This window comes from Pleurodeles waltl, chromosome 9 (genome assembly GCF_031143425.1).
Source record: "Pleurodeles waltl isolate 20211129_DDA chromosome 9, aPleWal1.hap1.20221129, whole genome shotgun sequence".
NCBI classification, from domain to species: domain Eukaryota; kingdom Metazoa; phylum Chordata; class Amphibia; order Caudata; family Salamandridae; genus Pleurodeles; species Pleurodeles waltl.
Window position 1 is genome coordinate 752,153,268 of NC_090448.1, and position 23,804 is coordinate 752,177,071.

The 23,804-nt window shown below is 46.3% G+C and overlaps 1 protein-coding gene across 1 annotated transcript in view; it reads left to right on the plus strand.

Moving 5' to 3' along the window:
- FKBP2 (FKBP prolyl isomerase 2) overlaps nucleotides 1-23,804 on the plus strand; it is an 87,085-nt gene that overhangs the window by 22,218 nt on the left and 41,063 nt on the right. Inside the window, exons 4-5 of the mRNA XM_069207904.1 lie at nucleotides 18,063-18,109; nucleotides 18,701-18,736. Of these exons, the coding sequence (XP_069064005.1) occupies nucleotides 18,063-18,109; nucleotides 18,701-18,736 (83 nt within the window). The remainder of the gene's footprint in view (nucleotides 1-18,062; nucleotides 18,110-18,700; nucleotides 18,737-23,804) is intronic.

Sequence of the window (23,804 nt, forward strand, 5' to 3'; positions counted from 1 at the left end):
AGACTACTCAGTAAAAACACTAGATGGTTGGATTCAAGGCAATGGTGTAAATGATTATGATGGGCTGTACAATTTATTTGTGAAAGAACACCTATTAAGTAATTGTTTCAATGATAAACTGCATCAGCATCTGGTGGACCTAGGACCAATTTCTCCCCAAGAATTGGGAAAGAAGGCGGACCATTGGGTCAAGACTAGGGTGTCCAAAACTTCCACAGGGAGTGACCAAAAGAAAGGGGTCACAAAACCTCCCCAGGGGAAAGGTGGTGAGACAGCCAAAAACAAAAATAGTAAAGAGTCTTCTACAGGCCCCCAAAAACCTGCACAGGAGGGTGGGCCCAGAGCCTCTTCACAAAACAATTCTGGGTACAAGGGTAAAAACTTTGATCCCAAAAAGGCCTGGTGTCGTAACTGTAGTCAGTCTGGACACCAAACTGGAGACAAGGCCTATCCCAAGAAAGATACCACTTCTAACTCCCATCAAGCTAAAACTGGAATGGCCAGTCTCCAAGTGGGATCAACAGTGTGCCCAGAGCAAATCAGGTGTCACACGGAAGCTACATTAGTCTCTGAGGGTGAGGTGGATTTAGCCACACTGGCTGCCTGGCCCCCTAACATGCAAAAATACAGGCAGCAGCTCTTAATTAATGGGACAAGTGTAGAGGGCCTGAGGGATACAGGTGCCAGTGTCACCATGGTGACAGAGAAACTGGTTTCCCCTGGCCAATACCTGGCTGGACAAACCTATCCAGTCACCAATGCTGACAATCAGACTAAAGTACATCCCATGGCAATGGTAACTTTAGAGTGGGGAGGGGTCAATGGCCTGAAACAGGTGGTGGTCTCCTCAAATATCCCAGTAGACTGTTTGCTTGAAAACGACCTGGAGTCCTCAGCATGGGCTGAGGTAGAACTGAAAACCCATGCAGCCATGCTGGGTATCCCTGAACTGGTGTGTGTCAAGACTAGGGCACAGTGCAAGGCACAGGGTGAAAAAGTAGAGCTGGAGTCTGGAAAAATGGCCCAGCCTACCAAGAGAAAAGGAAAGTCAGCTGGGAAACCAGCTGCAACACAACACCAAAAAGAGAACCTCTCTTCTCAGGAAGAAGTTCTGCCCTGTGAGGGAACTGAGCCTATGGAGCTGGAACCTTATCAGGTTGAGCTCTTGGGCCCAGGGGGACCCTCAAGGGAAGAGTTGTGTAAGGGACAAGAAACCTGTCCCTCTCTTGAAGGCCTTAGGCAGCAAGCTGCTGAAGAGTCCAAAGGCAAGAAAAATGGAACACATAGGGTCTATTGGGAAGATGGACTCCTGTGCACTGAGGCAAGAGATCCCAAACCTGGTGCCACTAGGAGAGTGGTAGTGCCTCAGAGTTTCAGAGAGTTTATCCTGACCTTAGCCCATGATATTCCCCTTGCTGGGCATTTGGGACAAACCAAGACGTGGGAGAGGTTAGTCAACCACTTCTAGTGGCCCAGTATGTCCCAGAAGGTTAAGGAGTTTTGCCTCTCCTGCCCCACCTGTCAAGCCAGTGGTAAGACAGGTGGGCACCCAAAGGCCCCCCTCATTCCACTTCCAGTGGTGGGGGTCCCCTTTGAAAGAGTGGGTGTGGACATAGTTGGTCCACTAGAACCTCCCACAGCCTCAGGAAATATGTACATCCTAGTAGTAGTGGATCATGCTACTAGGTATCCTGAAGCTATTCCCCTTAGGTCAACTACTGCCCCTGCAGTAGCCAAGGCCCTCATTGGTATCTTTACCAGAGTGGGCTTCCCTAAGGAGGTGGTGTCTGACAGAGGTACCAACTTCATGTCAGTATACCTAAAACACATGTGGAATGAGTGTGGAGTGACTTATAAGTTCACTACACCATATCATCCACAAACTAATGGTCTTGTTGAGAGATTCAACAAGACATTAAAGGGCATGATCATGGGGCTCCCAGTGAAACTCAAAAGGAGATGGGATGTCCTCCTGTCATGTCTGCTTTTCGCTTACAGAGAGGTGCCTCAGAAGGGAGTAGGATTCTCACCCTTTGAACTTCTGTTTGGCCACCCTGTAAGGGGACCACTTGCTCTTGTTAAAGAAGGCTGGGAGAGACCTCTTCATGGGCCTAAACAAGACATAGTGGACTATGTACTTGGCCTTCGCTCAAGAATGGCAGAGTACATGGAAAAGGCAAGTAAAAACCTTGAGGCCAGCCAACAACTCCAGAAGTTGTGGTATGACCAAAAGGCTGCACTGGTTGAATTTCAACCAGGGCAGAAAGTCTGGGTTCTGGAGCCTGTGGCTCCCAGGGCACTCCAGGACAAATGGAGTGGCCCTTACCCAGTACTAGAAAGGAAGAGTCAGGTCACCTACCTGGTAGACCTGGGCACAAGCAGGAGCCCCAAGAGGGTGATCCATGTAAACCGCCTTAAGCTCTTCCATGACAGGGCTGATGTAAATCTGTTGATGGTAACAGATGAGGACCAGGAAGCTGAGAGTGAGCCTCTCCCTGATCTCCTCTCATCAGACCCTAAAGATGGCTCAGTGGATGGAGTGATCTACTCAGACACCCTCTCTGGCCAACAGCAAGCTGACTGTAGGAAGGTCCTGCAACAGTTTGCTGAACTCTTTTCCCTAACCCCTGGTCAGACACACCTATGTACCCATGATGTGGACACAGGAGACAGCATGCCTGTCAAAAACAAAATATTTAGACAGTCTGATCAAGTTAAGGAAAGCATCAAGGTGGAAGTCCACAAGATGCTGGAATTGGGAGTAATAGAGCACTCTGACAGCCCCTGGGCTAGCCCAGTGGTCTTAGTCCCCAAACCTCACACCAAAGATGGAAAGAAAGAGATGAGGTTTTGTGTGGACTACAGAGGTCTCCACTCTGTCACCAAGACAGATGCCCATCCCATTCCTAGAGCTGATGAGCTCATAGACAAATTAGGGGCTGTCAAATTCTTAAGTACCTTTGACTTAACAGCAGGGTACTGGCAAATCAGAATGGCCCCTGGAGCAAAAGAAAAGACAGCATTCTCCACACCTGATGGGCATTATCAGTTCACTGTTATGCCCTTTGGTTTAAAGAATGCCCCTGCCACCTTCCAAAGGTTGGTGAATCAAGTCCTTGCTGGGTTGGAATCCTTTAGTGCAGCTTATCTTGATGATATTGCTGTCTTCAGCTCCACCTGGCAGGATCACCTGGTCCACCTGAAGAAGGTTTTGAAGGCTCTGCAATCTGCAGGCCTCTCTATCAAGGCATCCAAATGCCAGATAGGGCAGGGAACTGTGGTTTACTTGGGACACCTTGTAGGTGGAGGCCAAGTTCAGCCACTCCAGCCTAAGATCCAGACTATTCTGGACTGGGCAGCTCCAAAAACCCAGACTCAAGTCAGGGAATTCCTTGGCTTGACTGGGTACTATAGGAGGTTTGTGAAGGGATATGGATCCATTGTGACAGCCCTCACAGAACTCACCTCCAAGAAAATGCCCAAGAAAGTAAACTGGACTGTAGAATGCCAACAGGCCTTTGACACCCTGAAGCAAGCTATGTGCACAGCACCAGTTCTAAAAGCTCCAGATTACTCCAAGCAATTCATTGTGCAAACAGATGCCTCTGAACATGGGATAGGGGCAGTTTTGTCCCAAACAAATGATGATGGCCTTGACCAGCCTGTTGCTTTCATTAGCAGGAGGTTACTCCCCAGGGAGCAGCGTTGGAGTGCCATTGAGAGGGAGGCCTTTGCTGTGGTTTGGTCCCTGAAGAAGCTGAGACCATACCTCTTTGGTACTCACTTCCTAGTTCAGACTGACCACAGACCTCTCAGATTGCTGATGCAAATGAAAGGTGAAAATCCCAAACTGTTGAGGTGGTCCATCTCCCTACAGGGAATGGACTTTATAGTGGAACACAGACCTGGGACTGCCCATGCCAATGCAGATGGCCTTTCCAGGTTCTTCCACTTAGAAAATGAAGACTCTCTTGGGAAAGGTTAGTCTCATCCTCTTTCGTTTGGGGGGGGGGGGTTGTGTAAGGAAATGCCTCCTTGGCATGGTTACCCCCTGACTTTTTGCCTTTGCTGATGCTATGTTTTGAATTGAAAGTGTGCTGAGGCCTGCTAACCAGGCCCCAGCACCAGTGTTCTTTCCCTAACCTGTACTTTTGATTCCACAATTGGCACACCCTGGCATCCAGATAAGTCCCTTGTAACTGGTACCTCTGGTACCAAGGGCCCTAATGCCAGGGAAGGTCTCTAAGGGCTGCAGCATGTATTATGCCACCCTGGAGACCCCTCACTCAGCACAGACACACTGCTTACCAGCTTGTGTGTGCTAGTGAGAACAAAATGAGTAAGTCGACATGGCACTCCCCTCAGGGTGCCATGCCAGCCTCTCACTGCCTATGCAGTATAGGTAAGACACCCCTCTAGCAGGCCTTACAGCCCTAAGGCAGGGTGCACTATACCATAGGTGAGGGTACCAGTGCATGAGCACTGTGCCCCTACAGTGTCTAAGCAAAACCTTAGACATTGTAAGTGCAGGGTAGCCATAAGAGTATATGGTCTGGGAGTCTGTTTTACACGAACTCCACAGCACCATAATGGCTACACTGAAAACTGGGAAGTTTGGTATCAAACTTCTCAGCACAATAAATGCACACTGATGCCAGTGTACATTTTATTGTAAAATACACCACAGAGGGCACCTTAGAGGTGCCCCCTGAAACCGAACCGACTATCTGTGTAGGCTGACTGGTTCCAGCAGCCTGCCACACTAGAGACATGTTGCTGGCCCCATGGGGAGAGTGCCTTTGTCACTCTGAGGCCAGTAACAAAGCCTGCACTGGGTGGAGATGCTAACACCTCCCCCAGGCAGGAGCTGTAACACCTGGCGGTGAGCCTCAAAGGCTCACCCCTTTGTCACAGCCCAGCAGGGCACTCCAGCTTAGTGGAGTTGCCCGCCCCCTCCGGCCACGGCCCCCACTTTTGGCGGCAAGGCTGGAGGGAACAAAGAAAGCAACAAGGAGGAGTCACTGGCCAGTCAGGACAGCCCCTAAGGTGTCCTGAGCTGAAGTGACTCTAACTTTTAGAAATCCTCCATCTTGCAGATGGAGGATTCCCCCAATAGGATTAGGGATGTGACCCCCTCCCCTTGGGAGGAGGCACAAAGAGGGTGTACTCACCCTCAGGGCTAGTAGCCATTGGCTACTAACCCCCCAGACCTAAACACGCCCTTAAATTTAGTATTTAAGGGCTCTCCCTGAACCTAGAAATTAGATTCCTGCAACTACAAGAAGAAGGACTGCTGAGCTGAAAGACCCCTGCAGAGGAAGACCAGAAGACACCAACTGCCCTGGCCCCAGACTTACTGGCCTGTCTCCTGCCTTCCAAAGAACCCTGCTCCAGCAACGCTTTCCAAGGGATCAGTGACCTCTGAATCCTCAGAGGACTGCCCTGCTTCGAAAAAGACAAACTCCCGAGGACAGCGGCACTGCTCCAAAAGAACTGCAACTTTGTTACAAGGAGCAGATTTAAAGACCCCTGCAACTCCCCGCAAGAAGCGTGAGACTTGCAACACTGCACCCGGCGACCCCGACTCGACTGGTGGAGAACAACCAACTCATGGAGGACCCTCCGGCGACTCTACGACTGTGAGTAACCAAAGTTGTCCCCCCTGAGCCCCCACAGCGACGCCTGCAGAGGGAATCCCCAGGCTCCCCCTGACCGCGACTGTCTGAACTCCATTTCCCGACGGCTGGAAAAGACCCTGCACCCGCAGCCCCCAGCCCCTAAAGAAACGGAACTTCTGTGCAGGAGTGACCCCCAGGAGGCCCTCTCCCTTGCCCAGGTGGTGGCTACCCCGAGGAGCCCCCCCCTTGCCTGCCTGCGACGCTGAAGAGATCCCTTGATCTCTCATTGACTTCCGTTGAAAACCCGACGCATGTTTGCACACTGCACCCGGCCGCCCCCGCGCTGCTGAGGGTGTACTTTCTGTGCTGACTTGTGTCCCCCCCGGTGCCCTACAAAACCCCCCTGGTCTGCCCTCCGAAGACGCGGGTACTTACCTGCTGGCAGACTGGAACCGGGGCACCCCCTTCTCTCCATTATAGCCTATGTGTTTTGGGCACCTCTTTGACCTTTGCACCTGACCGGCCCTGAGCTGCTGGTGTGATAACTTTGGGGTTGCTCTGAACCCCCAACGGTGGGCTACCTTGGACCAAAAACTGAAAACTGTAAGTGACTTACTTACCTGTGAAAACTAACAATAACTTACCTCCCCCAGGAACTGTGAAAATTGCACTAAGTGTCCACTTTTAAAACAGCTTATTGTGTTTTATGTAAAAAGTATACATGCTAAAGTAATGATTCAAAGTTCCTAGAGTACTTACCTGCAATACCTTTCTAATGAGCTATTACATGTAAAATTTGAACCTGTGGTTCTTAAAATAAACTAAGAAAAGATATTTTTCTAAAACAAAACCTATTGGCTAGATTTGTCTCTGAGTGTGTGTACCTCATTTATTGTCTATGTGTATGTACAACAAATGCTTAACACTACTCCTTGGATAAGCCTACTGCTCGACCACACTACCACAAAATAGAGCATTAGTATTATCTCTTTTTGCCACTATCTTACCTCTAAGGGGAACCCTTGGACTCTGTGCATGCTATTCCTTACTTTGAAATAGCACATACAGAGCCAACTTCCTACAGGGATTCACAATAAATTACCTCAGATCTCATCTTCAACCCTCACAAATTCAGCCTTATCCGGGAGCAATTCTGAACACAGTCAGCATTAGCATTTCCAAACCCAGTAAGGATTCAATAGTTTCAAAATCTCATCTCAAAATTATAAGGGAATCATACTTACACAGTAAAGCTGGTAATGCAAATGTTGGGTGTGATGGCTTCTTGCATAGCCATTGTTCCCCATGTATGACTACACATGCGTACACTGCAGCAGTGCCTTTCTCATCAGTGGTCTCAATCACAGGGTCATCTTCAGGATCTAGTGTTGTTGGATCACCAGACTCGCCGCTCTCTGCAATGGGGGAATCTCACCAATCTTTCAAAAGGATGTCCCTTTAGGACTTCGCGACTCAGATCACTCTCACAATAGATGCATCACAATAGGTTTGGGAGCTCACCTCACCAACCTCACCATACAAGGGAAGTGGGATCCCATTAACCAAACTTATCACATAAATTATTTGGATTTGCTAGCAGTCTTTCTAGCATTCAAGGCATTCATTACACAAATTTCACACAAGGTAGTGTTAGTCCATACAGACAATATGACAACAGTGTATTATCTGCAAAAAACGGGGAGACACACTCATCTCAATTGTTCCTTCTAGATCAGACAATTTGGAAGTGGGTAACTCCCAATCACATTCAATTAGTGGCAGAATATCTCCCAGGAATGGACAGCCAGTCAGCGGGTGAAGTGCTTCACCAATACTTTCACTTATGGGGAACACCGGAGAGAGATCTCTTTGCCACCATAGAAAACTCAAAATGACAAAACTTTTCATCCAGATACCCACACCCTCAGTCCAAGGTCAATGCTCTATGGATGAATTGGTCAGGGATATTTGACTGCACTTTTCTGCCTCTCCCACTTATTCCATTTCTAATACGCAAATTGAAGCAAACATCACACACCATCATTCTTCTAGCCCCAACATGGGCACGTCTTCCTACACCTACACTGTTGGATTTGTCTGTGGTACCACGTCAAAAACTTCCAAACAGACCAGATCTTTTGACTCAAAAGAGAGGTCAAATCAGACCTCCAACCCCCAAAACACTCAATCTTGCAATATGGCTCCTGAAGTCATAGTTTGGATATTTACAGCTTCCTTCTGAATGTATGGACAGTCTTAAAGAAGCACGCAGACTTGCAACTAGACGGTGTTATGCTGCGAAATGGAAACATTTTATATAATATTGTCAGACTAAAAATGTTGATCCCCCTCAAAGCCTCTGTACAAGACATTGTGTGTTATTTGCCACAGTTACAAAAGGCAAATTTAGCATACTCTTCCTTTAGACTTCACTTAGTAGCCATAGCCACTTACCTACAAAACAGACATGTTTCTTTATTTAGAATTCCTGTTAAGTCATTTATGGAAGGGCTTACAAGAGTTATTCCACTCAGAGTTTCTCCAGCTGCTACAGAGAACCATAACGTTGTGCTGACCAGATTATTGGTCCACCGTTTGAACTCATGCACTCCTGTTCCCTTCAATTTACTTCATGGAAGGTTGCTTTTTGGTAGCTATAACTTCTCTATGAAGAGTCAGTGAAATACAAGCATTCACTTTAGAGGAACCCTTATTCCAAGTACATGAAGATAAAATAGTCCTTAGAACAAACCCTAAATTCCTACCTAAAATAGTTTCACCATTTCCCATTAATCAATCAATGGAGTTTCCACTCTTTTTCCCACAGCCAGACTCAGTTGCTGAAAGAGTGGTCTCCATACACTTGATGTTAAGAGCTCTCCTGTACCACATTACGCCTTGCAAGCGTAATCAGGTTTCAAAGAATGGATTACCTAGATGGATAGTCAAGTGTATTTAAATTTGTGATCTTAAAGCTAAAAGACAACTACCAGTAGTCCCTAAAGTACACTCTACCAGGAAAAAAGGTGCTTCCATGGCCTTTTTTTTTTAGAAATATTCCAATAGCAGATATTTGTAAAGCTGCTACTTGGTCTACACCACACACATTTACTAAACACTATTGTGTAGATGTTTTAGTTAGTCAGCAAGCAAATGTTGTACATGCAGTCCTTAGGACAATTTTTCCTGCTACTCCAACAGGCTAGCCACTGCTTACTAGGAGGGGACTGCTTTACAGTCCATGCAAAGCATTTGTATCTACAGCCACACATGCATCAAACAGAAAATTTTACCTACCCAGTAGACATCTGTTCGTGGAATGTAGTGCTGTAGATTCGCATGCACATTTGAATGCATCAAACTGTATGATCATCGTTTTTTCTTCTTCTTCAAAGAACACGTTTACTATGCCACAGTTAGTGCTGACCAGTGTATTTTTGTGTGAAATTAGTGCACTATTACTTTACATACTGTGTGCCCTACCTTAAGTAAAGCGGAATTGGGAGGCTGACCGGTGTAACTGATGTTTCTGCTTAGTTTGAATGTGTTGACGAAATTGGAGGCACAATGCCCTCGTCCTAAAGAACCCCCACTCTTAGATCAGAAATCGTGTGTTGAACTGCATTGACTGAATGCAAGTCATATTCTTAGAACTCGTCACTGTGTAATAATGAGAGCTAAACAGGTAATTAAAATTCCTGCTTGCCTACCTTAAGAGCAACAAGCCATTGAATAAACAAGTTAAAAAAGCAGGCAAAGTGGACAAAGGTGAACAAAAACACTGCCAAACTACACTACAGTAGTAAAACGGCACCGCTTGGACATCGTGGATCCACAGACAGACTTTTTATACCAGGCATGGTGTGATACTTCGGCTCAAGGCTGGGTGGGAGTTACACAATGTTGGAGGTTGACCTCAGGATCTGTCACTACATGGACAAGAGGTAACCTCTCTGTGAAGTCTCTTGGGTGAATTGTTGAGCCAGTCCTCCTTAGCCAGGCCAGACATAGAATACAGGAAGAATAGAAGAGCATGCTCATATCCAAGCAGTTTTTCTGTAGCAAAATGTTAATTTTATTGAAAACGTGAGCATTGGATGTAGGAATAAGTGTTGGGTGTAGGAATAAGTGTGACTTCACAAGCAAGTCAGCTACTTTTAAAAACAAATGCTTTATTTCTGAAGGTGTGTTTCAACTAGCAGTTGATAGGAGATGTAGCGTTTGGGTCCATGTGCATTGAGCAGTCAACTTATTTTGTTGTGTTCATATGCATCCGGCATGTTTAGATTGCACGATGATCCAAGTACGTACCCAACTTCTGTTTTGCAATAAAAAATGTTCTGTATGGTTGAACAGGTGGGGTGTGGGTGGAGCAAGAGAGGAATGTATGACAATTGATGACGAACATCAAGAAATACTAGATTCCCAAGAAGCAATATTATTTGCTCTGTGGTCCATGTGCTAGCACATTCTCTTTTTCACAGATATTTAGAATTTGAATTCTGGGTCCGTTTTTACCGTGGGCACTGCTGATTATTTCTTAATGCAAATAGCTCACCAGTTGCAAGTCTCTCCATGCTCTCCTATTTAAAGTAGTATGTGTGATCTTCGATATTATTGAGCATAAAACATCCAGCCTATACTTAGATCTCTCTTCAGTAAATGGGGTGATACGATAAGTTATTTTATTGAAAAACAGTTTTGTTTAAGAGGTGGAAATCTTCAGTCTTTACAGTAACAACCTGCTTTTAATAACCTCCCCATCTCTTCCAGGAGTAAGCACTTGCTTTAATATGTTGATTAATAATTGAAGCAAAAATAGTAAGCATAAAATCCCAGAAGAGGTGAGGTTGATAATTTGAAATTGAAATCAGCTTTTCAAAAATACCAGGGTGAGGCAGAAGCATGAGTAATATTCATGATTTAATTCTCCATCTTAGTCATGTTATCCTGGCATAAAATCATGAATGCCTGAAAGGGTACAAATGTCTAACTCTCCAAAATGAGGATTCCAAGCTTTTCCTTCAGTATCTAAATGTCAGCTAAAAGGGTAATTCATCCCTAATTATTTTCTTAATGTTTTAGTTTTAAATAAGTTGCCCATTCACGCCCTCTGCACACAGTCTTCGTAAGTTCATTTCTTTGATTCAGTATAAAAGAAAACCTCTTTAGATCTTAAACCTGCTATGTTTATTGGGAAATGCAGTTCCTGTTTAGATGCAGTATGTCTGCTTGGAAGAGACAGGAGATGACATTGCAGGATGATTGCCCCTCACATAACACATGCACATAATGTCTGGTGTCAAGAAGTGGGCTTGTTCCAGTGAATCGTGTATCACCAAATTATTTCTCTGCAAAACTCTAATTTCTCCATTTTGAAAATAAAGAAACTACAGCAGAACAGTAATGTAAGGCTCTGCAAGAGGATCCCTGACTAATAAGAGACTGGAGGGAATAGGAAATAAAGTTGTAAAGAATCTACAAACTGAAGTATTATGTACGCTTTAAAACTGAGTCCTAAAACTGGAAACTGATGTTCTAAATGCATTTTGAAATAGAATGCTAACTGAAGCTGTTGAGCTGAAATAAAAAGTTTTTGGGGTCTGATTAGCTTTAAGATCATCCGACTGTATTCCAAAAGGAGCTGGATTGCTAGTCAGTGCTTCTCTTTTAAAGGCTTGTTTTGCACAATGTGCAGCCAGACAGTGTGACTGAGTGTTCTGCAAGGAAAAGAGGAAATTAAAGGATCACAGGAGTTTAGAGCAGCCACAAAAGCCCTGAAGGAAAAGAGTCCTGAAGGCACAGAGTTGCACACAGGCTGCTGTGTAGTGTGGGTTTTAAAAAAGGGTGCTCTGATGTGGTCAGCAATGGCTGCGTAATATCGCTTTTTTTCCCCCATGACCTTAAATCACGTTGCACAGAAGAGTGTCAAAAAAATTAGATCTAGCTAGGCAAGACGAATTGGCTTTGCCAATTCTTGTTGACTGTGAGGAGGCTCTCGCCACAATCTTGTCTCTAGGCTGGCTCCAGATTTGTGCAGTGCCAACTCCGTACCTGCACATGCTTGTGTTTCTCAGTGAAGGCTTCCACCGTGCTTGGAGTGAGGAGCTTGTCACTTCCTCTGGACATGATGCGTCTGTCTCCTCTCTGTAGATATTCTAGTGTTCAATTCCTTTGACCTTCTATTTAATTATTCCCCCCCCCCCCCAATCTCACCAAACCTGGTCTGTGTCCACAGATATCACTTTCACTGTTTTAACGCCATCTTAAGTGGGTGAAAGCAGCTGGACACAGCAGTACAAAACGTTTTGCACTGTTTTTCTGCATTGTGTTTAGCCAAGCAGAAGATTGTGGATGGCTGCAGGTAGGGAGAGATGAGGATATGCCATGAGGTCTCATGCTGTAGCTTCCAACATCGGCATGAGCAGCATATAGTGTACCTTGTTTTTGTCTGACGCCCATTCTGCTCAGTGTGAGAGTGGGTTAAATGGTATGGTTTATGTATTAATAAGGTATTTATTGGAAGAGTTGTGTGAAATATTTGTATGTTATTTTTAGCACCCTGTGTGGTTCTCTTGGGTGGTAGGCATTCACAAGTATGTGACTTGACCAACTTTGTAGGGGATTTGCCTATTATTTATGGCTTGATTGAAACATGTGATTCAGAGCTGGTTTCACCAGCTGATGGAGTTAATTTGTAGATTGGGTTTCTACAAGATTGTCAAAACATGTTTCATTGAGGAGAGAAGTCTGTTATGTTTCTGGTGAGTGGATTGTTAAGGAAACCTTGTGGGGGAGCAAAAGACTGTTACCTTGGACTCGAGCACTGTGTTGCCATTCTCATGACAGATTGTACTTGTAAGAAACTTGGTTATTAGTCAAGGAGTGGGACTACCCACCTTCAGCAATTAACGCAATCCTTGTCATGTTGAACCCTCCAAAATCCCTAAATCAACATGAACTCATCTCCTGGTAACTAGGGCACAAAGCCGAGAGGCTTAATTTTAAGGCAGTGTCTATTGCATTTATAAAGAACCAAAACAGTAATAAAGTAAAAAAACACACAACTAAAATCCCAAATCGTATTCAGAATATAGAGTACATTTTAATAAATAGAATGATAGCAAATCCAATAAGGGGGGCTGGAGATAATATTTTAAAAGTTGTAAATGAAATCAAACATGTAAAACTCAACCTGCTGTCAACTGTTTGCTGTACACAGGGACCTAGGTGGGATTTGAGACTGGCAGTGATAGAATCCAGGTTGGATGCAGAAACCACATTCAGCCCGGTCCGAGATTTTACGCAGGCAATTAGTTCCAAAAATTAAAGTGAAAAATGTTTAATGTTATCGGGTCAAGGCATTTGGGCTGTAGCTCAGGAGGGCTCCATGAGGACGGATAGTCATTGGATACCGTCCTGATAAAGCTGTTTATTTTTGGCAGGAAACCTCCGTGTAGGAGAAATGTGAATTTCGAGCTCAGGGAAGGTCCTGTGCCTGACAAATACTTTTGGCATCTTGATTCCTTTGCATAGTCAAGGTTTCTGTGTTCCTGTTTAGTCCCTTTTTCAGAGCTCTGAATCATTAATGGGCCATGCTGCAAGTTGTAGTTGAAGAGGACCCTACAAGGCCGGGTGCCTTCTCTGTGGTGCCCTGCAGAGTCTGATCTGCTGCTGCCAAGAAGCTCAGAGTGGAAAAAATGTCAATCTTCAGCCCAGCAGCAATGCACCTCTGTTGAATCAGCTTGGCAGGTTTGTCCTGTTCCTCTGGAGGTCTTGAAGTTGGAAAGATTTCCAAGTCCCAGGTTGTCAGGGTTGGTCGATGTCCAGCCTGGCACATCCAAGGGTTCCAGGACTTTAGGAACAACACTTAGGGGTCAGGAATCACTCTACCAGAGGACAACAGCTGGGCCCAAGGCCAGTTGCAGCTTGCATCCTTGTAGCCTGAACAGGAGGTCTGCCTTATGACCTTTGGAGTTCACTTCTTTGCTCTGGGGACAAGAGGGTGCAAGCCAAGTACTTCAGAGATTTTTTCTGGTCATCAACAGCAGGTCCAGTCTTCTTTCTTATCTAGTGCATGGTCATAAAGCTTTTTTGAAGAGGGTGCCTGTAAGGAAATGCCTCCTTGGCATGGTTACCCCCCTGACGTTTTGCCTTTGCTGATGCTATATTTTGATTTGAAAGTGTGCTGAGGCCTGCTAACCAGGCCCCAGCACCAGTGTTCTTTCCCTAACCTGTACTTTTGTTTTCACAATTGGCACACCCTGGCATGCAGGTAAGTCCCTTGTAACTGGTACCCCTGGTACCAAGGGCCCTGATGCCAGGGAAGGTCTCTAAGGGCTGCAGCATGTCTTATGCCACCCTGGGGACCCCTCACTCGGCACAGACACACTGCTTGCCAGCTTGTGTGTGCTGGTGAGGACAAAACGAGTAAGTCGACATGGCACTCCCCTCAGGGTGCCATGCCAACCTCACACTGCCTATACAGTATAGATAAGTCACCCCTCTAGCAGGCCTTACAGCCCTAAGGCAGGGTGCACTGTACCATAGGTGAGGGCACCAGTGCATGAGCACTGTGCCCCTACAGTGTCTAAGCAAAACCTTAGACATTGTAAGTGCAGGGTAGCCATAAGAGTATATGGTCTGGGAGTCTGTCAAACACGAACTCCACAGCACCATAATGGCTACACTGAAAACTGGGAAGTTTGGTATCAAACTTCTCAGCACAATAAATGCACACTGATGCCAGTGTACATTTTATTGTAACATACACCCCAGAGGGCACCTTAGAGGTGCCCCCCTGAAACCTTAACCAACTACCCGTGTAGGCTGACTGGTTTTAGCAGCCTGCCACACTCGAGACATGTTGCTGGCCACATGGGGAGAGTGCCTTTGTCACTCTGTGGCTAGTAACCAAGCCTGCACTGGGTGGATATGCTTATCACCTCCCCCTTGCAGGAGCTGTAACACCTGGCGGTGAGCCTCAAAGGCTCACCCCCTTTGTTACAGCACCACAGGGCATTCCAGCTAGTGGGGCTGCCTGCCCCCTCCGGCCACGGCCCCACTTTTGGCGGCAAGGCCGGAGGAGGTGATGAGAAAAACAAGGAGTCGTCACTGGCCAGTCAGGACAGCCCCTAAGGCAACCTGAGCTGAAGTGACTCTGACTTTTAGGAATCCTCCATCTTGCAGATGGAGGATTCCCCCCAATAGGGATTGGAATGTGACCCCCTCCCCTTGGGAGGAGGCACAAAGAGGGTGTAGCCACCCTCAGGGCTTGTAGCCATTGGCTACTGCCCTTCCTGACCTAAACACACCCCTAAATTGTATTTAGGGGCTCCCCTGAACCTAGGAACTCCGATTCCTGCAACCTAAGAAGAAGAGGAGTGCTGAGCTGTAAAACCCTGCTGAGAAGACGGAGACACCAACTGCTTTGGCCCCAGCTCTACCGGCCTGTCTCCCCCCTTCTGAAGAAACTGCTCCAGCTACGCTTTCCCCAGGGCCAGCGACCTCTGAATCCTCAGAGGACTGCCCTGCTCTAGAAGGACCAAGAAACTCCCGAGAACAGCGGCCCTGTTCATCCAAAACTGCAACTTTGTTTCCAAAGAAACAACTTCAAGACAACTGCGTTTCCCGCCAGAAGCGTGAGACTTGCTACTCTGCACCCGACGCCCCCGGCTCGACTTGTGGAGAAACAACACTTCAAGGAGGACTCCCCAGCTACTACGAGACTGTGAGTAGCCAGAGTTGCCCCCCCCCCCCCCCCCCCCGAGTCCCCACAGCGACGCCTGCAGATGGAATCACGAGGCTCCCCCTGACCGCGACTGCCTGACTACCAGATCCTGACGCCTGGAAAAGACTCTGCACCCGCAGCCCCCAGGACCTGAAAGATCGGAACTCCAGTGCAGAAGTGACCCCCAGGAGGCCCTCTCCCTTGCCCAGGTGGTGGCTACCCCGAAGAGCCCCCCCCCCCCCCACCCCCCCCCCCCCTTGCCTGCCTGCATCGCTGAAGAGACCCCTTGGTCTCCCATTGATTTCAACGACAAACCCGACGCGTGTTTGCACACTGCACCCGGCCGCCCCCGTGCTGCTGAGTGTACTTTCTGTGCTAACTTGTGTCCCCCCCGGTGCCCTACAAAACCCCCCTGGTCTGCCCTCCGAAGACGGGGGTACTTACCTGCTGGCAGACTGGAACTTGGGCACCCCCTTCTCCATTGAAGCCTATGTGTTTTGGGCACCACTTTGAACTCTGCACCTGACCGGCCCTGAGCTGCTGGTGTGGTAACTTTGGGGTTGCTCTGAACCCCCAACGGTGGGCTACCTTGGACCCAAACTTGAACCCCGTAGGTGGTTTACTTACCTACCAAAACTAACAAATACTTACCTCCCCCTGAACTGTTGAAAATTGCACTAGGTGTCTAGTTTTAAAATAGCTATATGTGATTTATTTGAAAAGTATATATGCTATTGTGATTATTCAGAGTTCCTTCAAGTACTTACCTGCAATACCTTTCATTTGAAGTATTACATGTAAAATGTGAACCTGTGGTTCTTAAAATAAACTAAGAAAATATATTTTTCTATACAAAAACCTATTGGCCTGGAATTGTCTCTGAGTGTGTGTTCCTCATTTATTGCTTGTGTGTGTAAAACAAATGCTTAACACTACTCCTTTGATAAGCCTACTGCTCGACCACACTACCACAAAATAGAGCATTAGTATTATCTCTTTTTGCCACTATCTTACCTCTAAGGGGAACCCTTGGACTCAGTGCATACTATTCCTTACTTTGAATTAGTGCATACAGAGCCAACTTCCTACAGTGCCATTTAATGGCACCTTTATGCCTGTAGCTAGCTGATGGGTGGGAGTGACTTAGGACCTCTCCCTAACCAGTGGGGTTAAAAACTTCCAGAGGTAAGCGTACCTGCATTTGCAGCAGTTCCTGTCCCCACAACTGCAAACAGGCCCACAGTGTTCTTCTCTGCTTGAATCAATGATTGTGAAATCATTCTTCTTTACTGCAGAGCATGTATTGTAATCCACTGGTGTGCTAGGGTAATGAGCAGCCCCTCTGTGGTCACTCTAAACCAGTTGTGTAGGCAGCCTCTTGCCCACTAGGATTGGCACATGCATGCTTGCACGACCAAAGTGGATAATAAAGCTGATTCGACAGATGATGGTGAACATGTCATTCCAGCTATGAAGAGAGATGGGGATTTGGGTGACTCAGAGACTTATGTCCCGACAAAACATTTATCTCGTTTTGAAAACGCTTGCACAGACTTTGGGCTGGGCCCAGGGCAGTTCTCGCAATATGTGGGCCTAAAAGACATGGCCAGTCAGTTCTGACCCTGTTATCCCGCAGCCACATAAACTACCTACACATTGGGGATATTGCCCAAGAGAGCTGGTTTCCTTCACCTGGCATGGAACTGTGGTACAGTGTGTAGTTTCTGGCAGCAAGTAGTGGACGAAATGGCGCAGGTCACTCACCTACCAGTAATTCTTAAACCTAAATGTTGCTTTCTGGGTAACTTCAAAAGGCCGAGGGGCAGTGAGATGACATACAAGTTTACCAGGTGGGCCATCATAGTACTAGTGCAGCGTAAAGTAGCCATTACATTGGTGATTCAGTGTGCCCCAGAGATAGTTTTATGGCAAAGAGATGTGACAGAATGGTCCCTGGTGGAGGAGGTCCATATGCAACTTAATAGAAGGGATGACCAAGTCAAAGAGGCAGTCTGTACTTAGTGAGACCTTTGCGACATATTCTTAGATCCCGCTGCCGCAATGTACACTGAACATAGCGACTGCTCAGATGACTCTGAGAACGAAGACGCTGTCCGGGTGGGGACTATTTTTCCCTCCTTGTTCCCATAATGCTCTCACTCGATTCAGGACGGGGGGCATGTACCGGATTTACATGATTAACTGTGGGTGGCGGATTAGACAAGATAATGATGAATGGCTGTGTACTCTCCCCCGTATTACCATATTTGTGTTGCTATGTACTACTATTACAATACAATACAATGTGTGCTCATACCGTGATTGCCATGCTACATTTTATTGAAATAAAAATTAGTGTTTTTTTTTACTTTTTTTTTTTTACTTGAAGCTGTGTTGTTTGACTTCCCTTTTCTTGGCAGTGGTGTACATAGGAAGCCTTTGTTCCTAGAGCAACTTAATTCCAGTGGGTCAATGTTGCCTGTAAGGGTACCTGTAATGTACCTTTCCCACTGTACTGGTTATGCTTTGTGGCCCATGAGGGACACGTCTTTCATGATCTACTTACTGTGAAAGCTATTGCATCTAATTTTACTTTGTCCAGCTGTGAGTAAGGTACCACTACAGCTCTAGGAATGAAAGAAAGTAAAGTGTCTGCTCTGAGGCAGGACACAGCTTTTCTGTCACTGATTCCACTATTCTCTTCAATTTTTCAGGATGTGTGAGGGCGAGAAGAGGAAGTTGGTAATCCCTTCTGAGCTAGGTATGTAGTCCTCATTCTGTGCAGACAGTACATCTCTCCCAGGAAATCCCTTAGAAGAAACAATCATGGGATCTGAGCAAGTTGCACTGAATTATCTTGTGGGGTGATTGATTACAATGCACACACTTAACCAGAATGTGCAGACCTCGAATAGAAGCTGCTGCCCTCATATGTTGGAGTGGAGTAGACCAGGACCCCTGTAAAACAGTCTTGACAACTTGTTTTACTTTTATTGTGGTTTAGCCTCACTTTCTCATAACGTAGCATACCTAATCTTGGGAGCTCCCGGATAGATCTAGGCAAGATAAGAATACAAACAATGTAGTTACATTTGAAGGGGGGGGGTGTTGAATTTGCTTGTTGCTGGAGATTTCTGCTTTCTGGGAGAAAGTTAAGGTATGGTGCTGTAGGCACTTAGTGCCTTTTGGATCTTTGCCACTGATGTTGCAATGTCTTGCCTTACCTCAGGGTTAGTCAGTGGTAGTTGAATTTGGAAAGGGATGTGTATCACATGAGCTGTTTTATCTGGTTGTGCAGTGAGGCTACAATCTAAAAAGGAACGCTTAATCTATCTTTTTGTGTTTCCTGCAGGGTACGGGGATCGGGGAGCTCCTCCAAAGATCCCAGGTAATTGTGTGTTCTGTCTGGTGGTATTTCAAGTAAGTGTACTGGAATGGCCGTATCCGCAATGTGGACTTAATTAGTTGCATGCATTCCACTTGCCTAATAGTGATGCAGCTGGAAAGAGAATCGAATTGGAAGCTGCAATGAATTTGTGCATTGCGAACTCTCAAGATCTTTAAAGACCTTATGATAGATATAGGTGGGCGGTAATGGAAGAAAAACTCTTTAACACATGATGCGGCAGACACTATTTCTAAAGAAATACAAGCTTCATGGTCTGTAGGCATACATAGGTAATTTCAAAGTACAGCAACACTTTCTCATTATGCCTTTTGATGGGTGGTATTTATTCCATTCTAAATTTGATGAATAACTGGAAAAATGTTAAAAAGATGCATAAATTGATAAGTCGTAGTGGCAGTACTGCACCAGTGTTAATGTTACAGGAAGACCTGAGTCTTTAGGCCAGTGTTAAAGCAAAGGCAGAACTATCAGAAGTATCTAACCTTTCTGCAATATCGTCAGTACTATTTCAGAAATCCTTAACAATGCAGTATAGTAATTTTCAAGACAATGCTATATCTAGAGTCATCTGGGAAAATGAGCAGGGTCATTGCTTGGAGGCCAAGGTCCTTTGGCCCTGAGAATCCTCAATGCCAAAGAACCTTGGCCTCCAAGCAATGACTCTGCTTATTTTCCCACGGTCACAAAATGTTAGGTGGAGGAAGACATATTATTTACACACTGATGGAGGGAAATAAGTAGAGACCGATGAGTACTATCCATAGTAGAAGGTACTGCATCAAAATCCAACCATTATATTTACAACATTCAGATAAGGACACTTAGTAGGTAATTAGCCTACGACAAAAGTACCACTTTCACAAAGGTGGAAATGAGCGTACTATGTGCACTTACTAGTTCCTAAATATAATAGAAGACTGCAGGTTAAATGCCTTTTCCATAGCTATGTCAAGACAATACTTTCATTCATTTTATTGTTATAGATGGGGGTCTATATAATAGCATTGGATTTAAAGGAAGCAGTCTTAATATTGCAGTGCATCTGGCATACCAGCAGTACTTGATGTAAGTGGAAAATGTTATAAATGCTCCCATTCGGCATAAGATCGTCAACATGGGTACTGACAAAATGAATATTGTGGTGGTGTCTCTTCTACATTGTTGGAGTATGATAGAAAAAAAGTTTCTGGTTGGCTACGGTATGCACATGTGTAAGGCATTTGCACAAATCACCCACGCCAGAGACCCAATAATTACCCTACAAAAAAGATTTCACGCAGGATTATATAAAAATATGCTTTTGTATAATGTAGCTGTCATTAGACCAAAACAACATAAATCATAAAATACTATATTTAGGTTACTGTTGCTGGAGTAGTACTTGTTAGTCTGTGTAGTGCCATAATCAATGTTGACCTACATCAGGATACCAGTGGATACTCATGTTCATTAATGCAGCAGTACATACATAACGTACAAGGTGTTACCCCAAATACCTAACTCTCATGACCTATTTCAAGAGCACTTACGCTGCAGGGTTAGAGGTCATAAAGCACATGGGACACTTGAAACATCATACGAACGCCAGTACTGTAATGGCGTTTAGAAGCAACATGTGAGTGATCATAGGACCACTCCCCTTATAGGATATATGGTAAAGCCATGGGATTCTAGCTAACGTAGTTGTATTTAAAAATATGTATATGTAGGATGCTGGAACATCACTGCACCGACTACATAGCTTGCAGTAAACTGTTGGGGACCGTTTCTGAGGCAACGGTCCAGTATGTTTCTAGGCTCGGGAGCGGGGAGGGCGACATCTGAAAAACAGTCCTGGTGAGTGATCAGTCTGTTCAGCGACAAACAATGCTCCCCATAAGCACGAGAGGCCTCCTTGGACCTCTCTTGGCTGCACGCAGTGAAAATCAGCCCCTCCCGCAGGAGGGATGGGGGGGGTTGCCCGTTGCAACTTTCCTGGCATGGGCGGTGCTTCAGACAAGTGGCCTGGTTTCTGGGTTGGGGCTGCCGCTGGGAAGGGTTACTGCCTCAGATCTTGGGGACAGTGTTCCTCTCTATTGCAGTCACCCAGACTCCAGGTGGCGTTCTTGCACTAGTGGGAAGGTGGTGCGGTTTTTACTGGTGGAACATCATCCTTGAGTGTAAGCCACCTGCTCCCTCCCCACCATGGGCTCCAGTTTCAGGACAGTCACAAAACCTGCACGCCCCAGGTGGGCCAGAGCTGTAGCACTGGGTTGTCTCCCTCCTCCTCCTCCTCCTCCTCCTCTACAGGATCAGCCACAACGCGGAGCAACATCTGTCAACAGCAACCCCCGCAGCTCGGTGGAGGCCTTGATGTTGCTAGGCGACACAGGGCTCCCTGGGCCGGGATTTCCTCAGTGTCACCTGAAGTCTGGAGTGCTTTCAACACGCATGGGCCCCTGAGAGGCACTTGGAGGGTACAAGAGGTGCAGTAGGCAGGTGGGCCAGCACACAAGCAAATAATATTGATGGCGGTCTCCCCTGGCAGCCCAGCAATCCTCCAGCAATGTAGCCAGCAGTGTCTGGTTACAAGTCCCACACAGTACCTGGGGAGAATGATGTCAGGAAGAAGCTGGCAGCAGGGCAACAAAGAGAAAATCCAGTGAGTCCTGTCAGGGAGACCAGATCCTCTGGGCCTGCGTACGCTCCCAACATGTCCACCACTAGACAGCTCCAAAACTCTGATAGAAATCTCACAGAGCCTGAGAAAGTCCAAGTGGGGGAAAAGGGGATTAGGATGGGAACAGCTGGGAAGGAGACCTGTAGGAGGCAAAAGGTTAAACAACACAATATCAAGATATTATCACATTGATTTTCACTAGACTATGATTCTAAGCATTGTCATACTGTAACCATGGATAACTTAAGTAAGGACTATGACTAGACCTCAAGACGCCTGGGTACCCCGGGAAGGAATCAAGAATGGTTAATACAACTTCTCATATGACCTTCTCATGAAATGTTACATATTGTCTAGGAATATAAGAACCTTCTAGAATTATGTTTTCAGAACAAACATTGCCTCTTTATGTGAGGACAAAAGGTAATCTGAACATTTCCTGGAAAACAATAGGACTTATACTAAGGACTTAATATGCACATAGAATGTAACATCTTGAATGTAACACCTTTTGCAGAAAATTCAAAATCCCTGGATAATTGTGTGCACTTCAGGAAACACTACACATCAAAGTTTTAATTGCCATGAAATGATCGCACCCACTGTAAGCGATCTGAACACCTAGGTTTAAATGTGGGAAATGAATCGCGCACACTGCCGATTCCAACAGGTATATGCAAATGGCATGAAATGATCGCGCACCTGTAAGTAATCTGAACATCAAGGTTTAAATGCAGGAATGAATCGTGCGTCTTGCTGATTCGAATGCCACCATGTAAATGCCAAGAAATGGTTGCTGTAGGAAGTTGGCTCTGAATGTGCTATTTCAAAGTAAGGAATAGCATGCACAGAGTCCAAGGGTTCCCCTTAGAGGTAAAATAGTGGTAAAAAGAGATAATACTAATGCTCTATTTTGTGGTAGTGTGGTCGAGCAGTAGGCTTATCCAAGGAGTAGTGTTAAGCATTTGTTGTACATACACACAGACAATAAATGAGGTACACACACTCAGAGACAAATCCAGCCAATAGGTTTTGTTATAGAAAAATATATTTTCTTAGTTTATTTTAAGAACCACAGGTTCAAATTTTACATGTAATAGCTCATTTGAAAGGTATTGCAGGTAAGTACTCTAGGAACTTTGAATCATTACTTTAGCATGTATACTTTTCACATAAAACACAATAAGCTGTTTTAAAAGTGGACACTTAGTGCAATTTTCACAGTTCCTGGGGGAGGTAAGTTATTGTTAGTTTCAACAGGTAAGTAAGTCACTTACAGGTTTGAGTTTTTGGTCCAAGGTAGCCCACCGTTGGGGGTTCAGAGCAACCCCAAAGTTATCACACCAGCAGCTCAGGGCCGGTCAGGTGCAAAGGTCAACGAGGTGCCCAAAACACACAGGCTATAATGGAGAGAAGGGGTGCCCCGGTTCCAGTCTGCCAGCAGGTAAGTACCCGCGTCTTCGGAGGGCAGACCAGGGGGGTTTTGTAGGGCACCGGGGGGGACACAAAGTAGCACAGAAAGTACACCCTCAGCAGCGCGGGGGCGGCCGGGTGCAGTGTGCAAACACGCGTCGTGTTTCCTTCAGGTTTCAATGGGAGACCAAGGGGTCTCTTCAGCGATGCAGGCAGGCAAGGGGGGGGCTCCTCGGGGTAGCCACCACCTGGGCAAGGGAGAGGGCCTCCTGGGGGTCACTCCTGCACAGAAGTTCCGTTTCTTTAGGGGCTGGGGGCTGCGGGTGCAGGGTCTTTTCCAGCCGCCGGGAAATGGAGTTCAGACAGTCGCGATCAGGGGGAGCCTGGGGATTCCCTCTGCAGGCGTCGGGGGGACAACTTTGGTTACTCAGTCGTAGAGTCGCCGGAGGGTCCTCCCTGAGTTGGTTGTTCTCCACCAGTCGAGTCGGGGTCGCCGGGTGCAGTGTTGCAAGTCTCACGCTTCTTGCGGGGAGTTGCAGGGGTCTTTAAATCTGCTCCTTGTAACAAAGTTGCAGTTCTTTTGGAGCAGTGCCGCTGTCCTCAGGAGTTTCTTGTCTTTTTCGAAGCAGGGCAGTCCTCAGAGGATTCAGAGGTCGCTGGTCCCTTGGAAAGCGTCGCTGGAGCAGGGTTCTTTGGAAGGCAGGAGACAGGCCGGTAAGTCTGGGGCCAAGGCAGTTGGTGTCTTCTGGTCTTCCTCTGCAGGGGTCTTTCAGCTCGGCAGTCCTTCTTCTTGTAGTTGCAGGAATCTAGTTTCTAGGTTCAGGGAGAGCCCTTAAATACTAAATTTAAGGGCGTGTTTAGGTCTGGGGGGTTAGTAGCCAATGGCTACTAGCCCTGAGGGTGGGTACACCCTCTTTGTGCCTCCTCCCAAAGGGAGGGGGGCACATCCCTAATCCTATTGGGGGAATCCTCCAT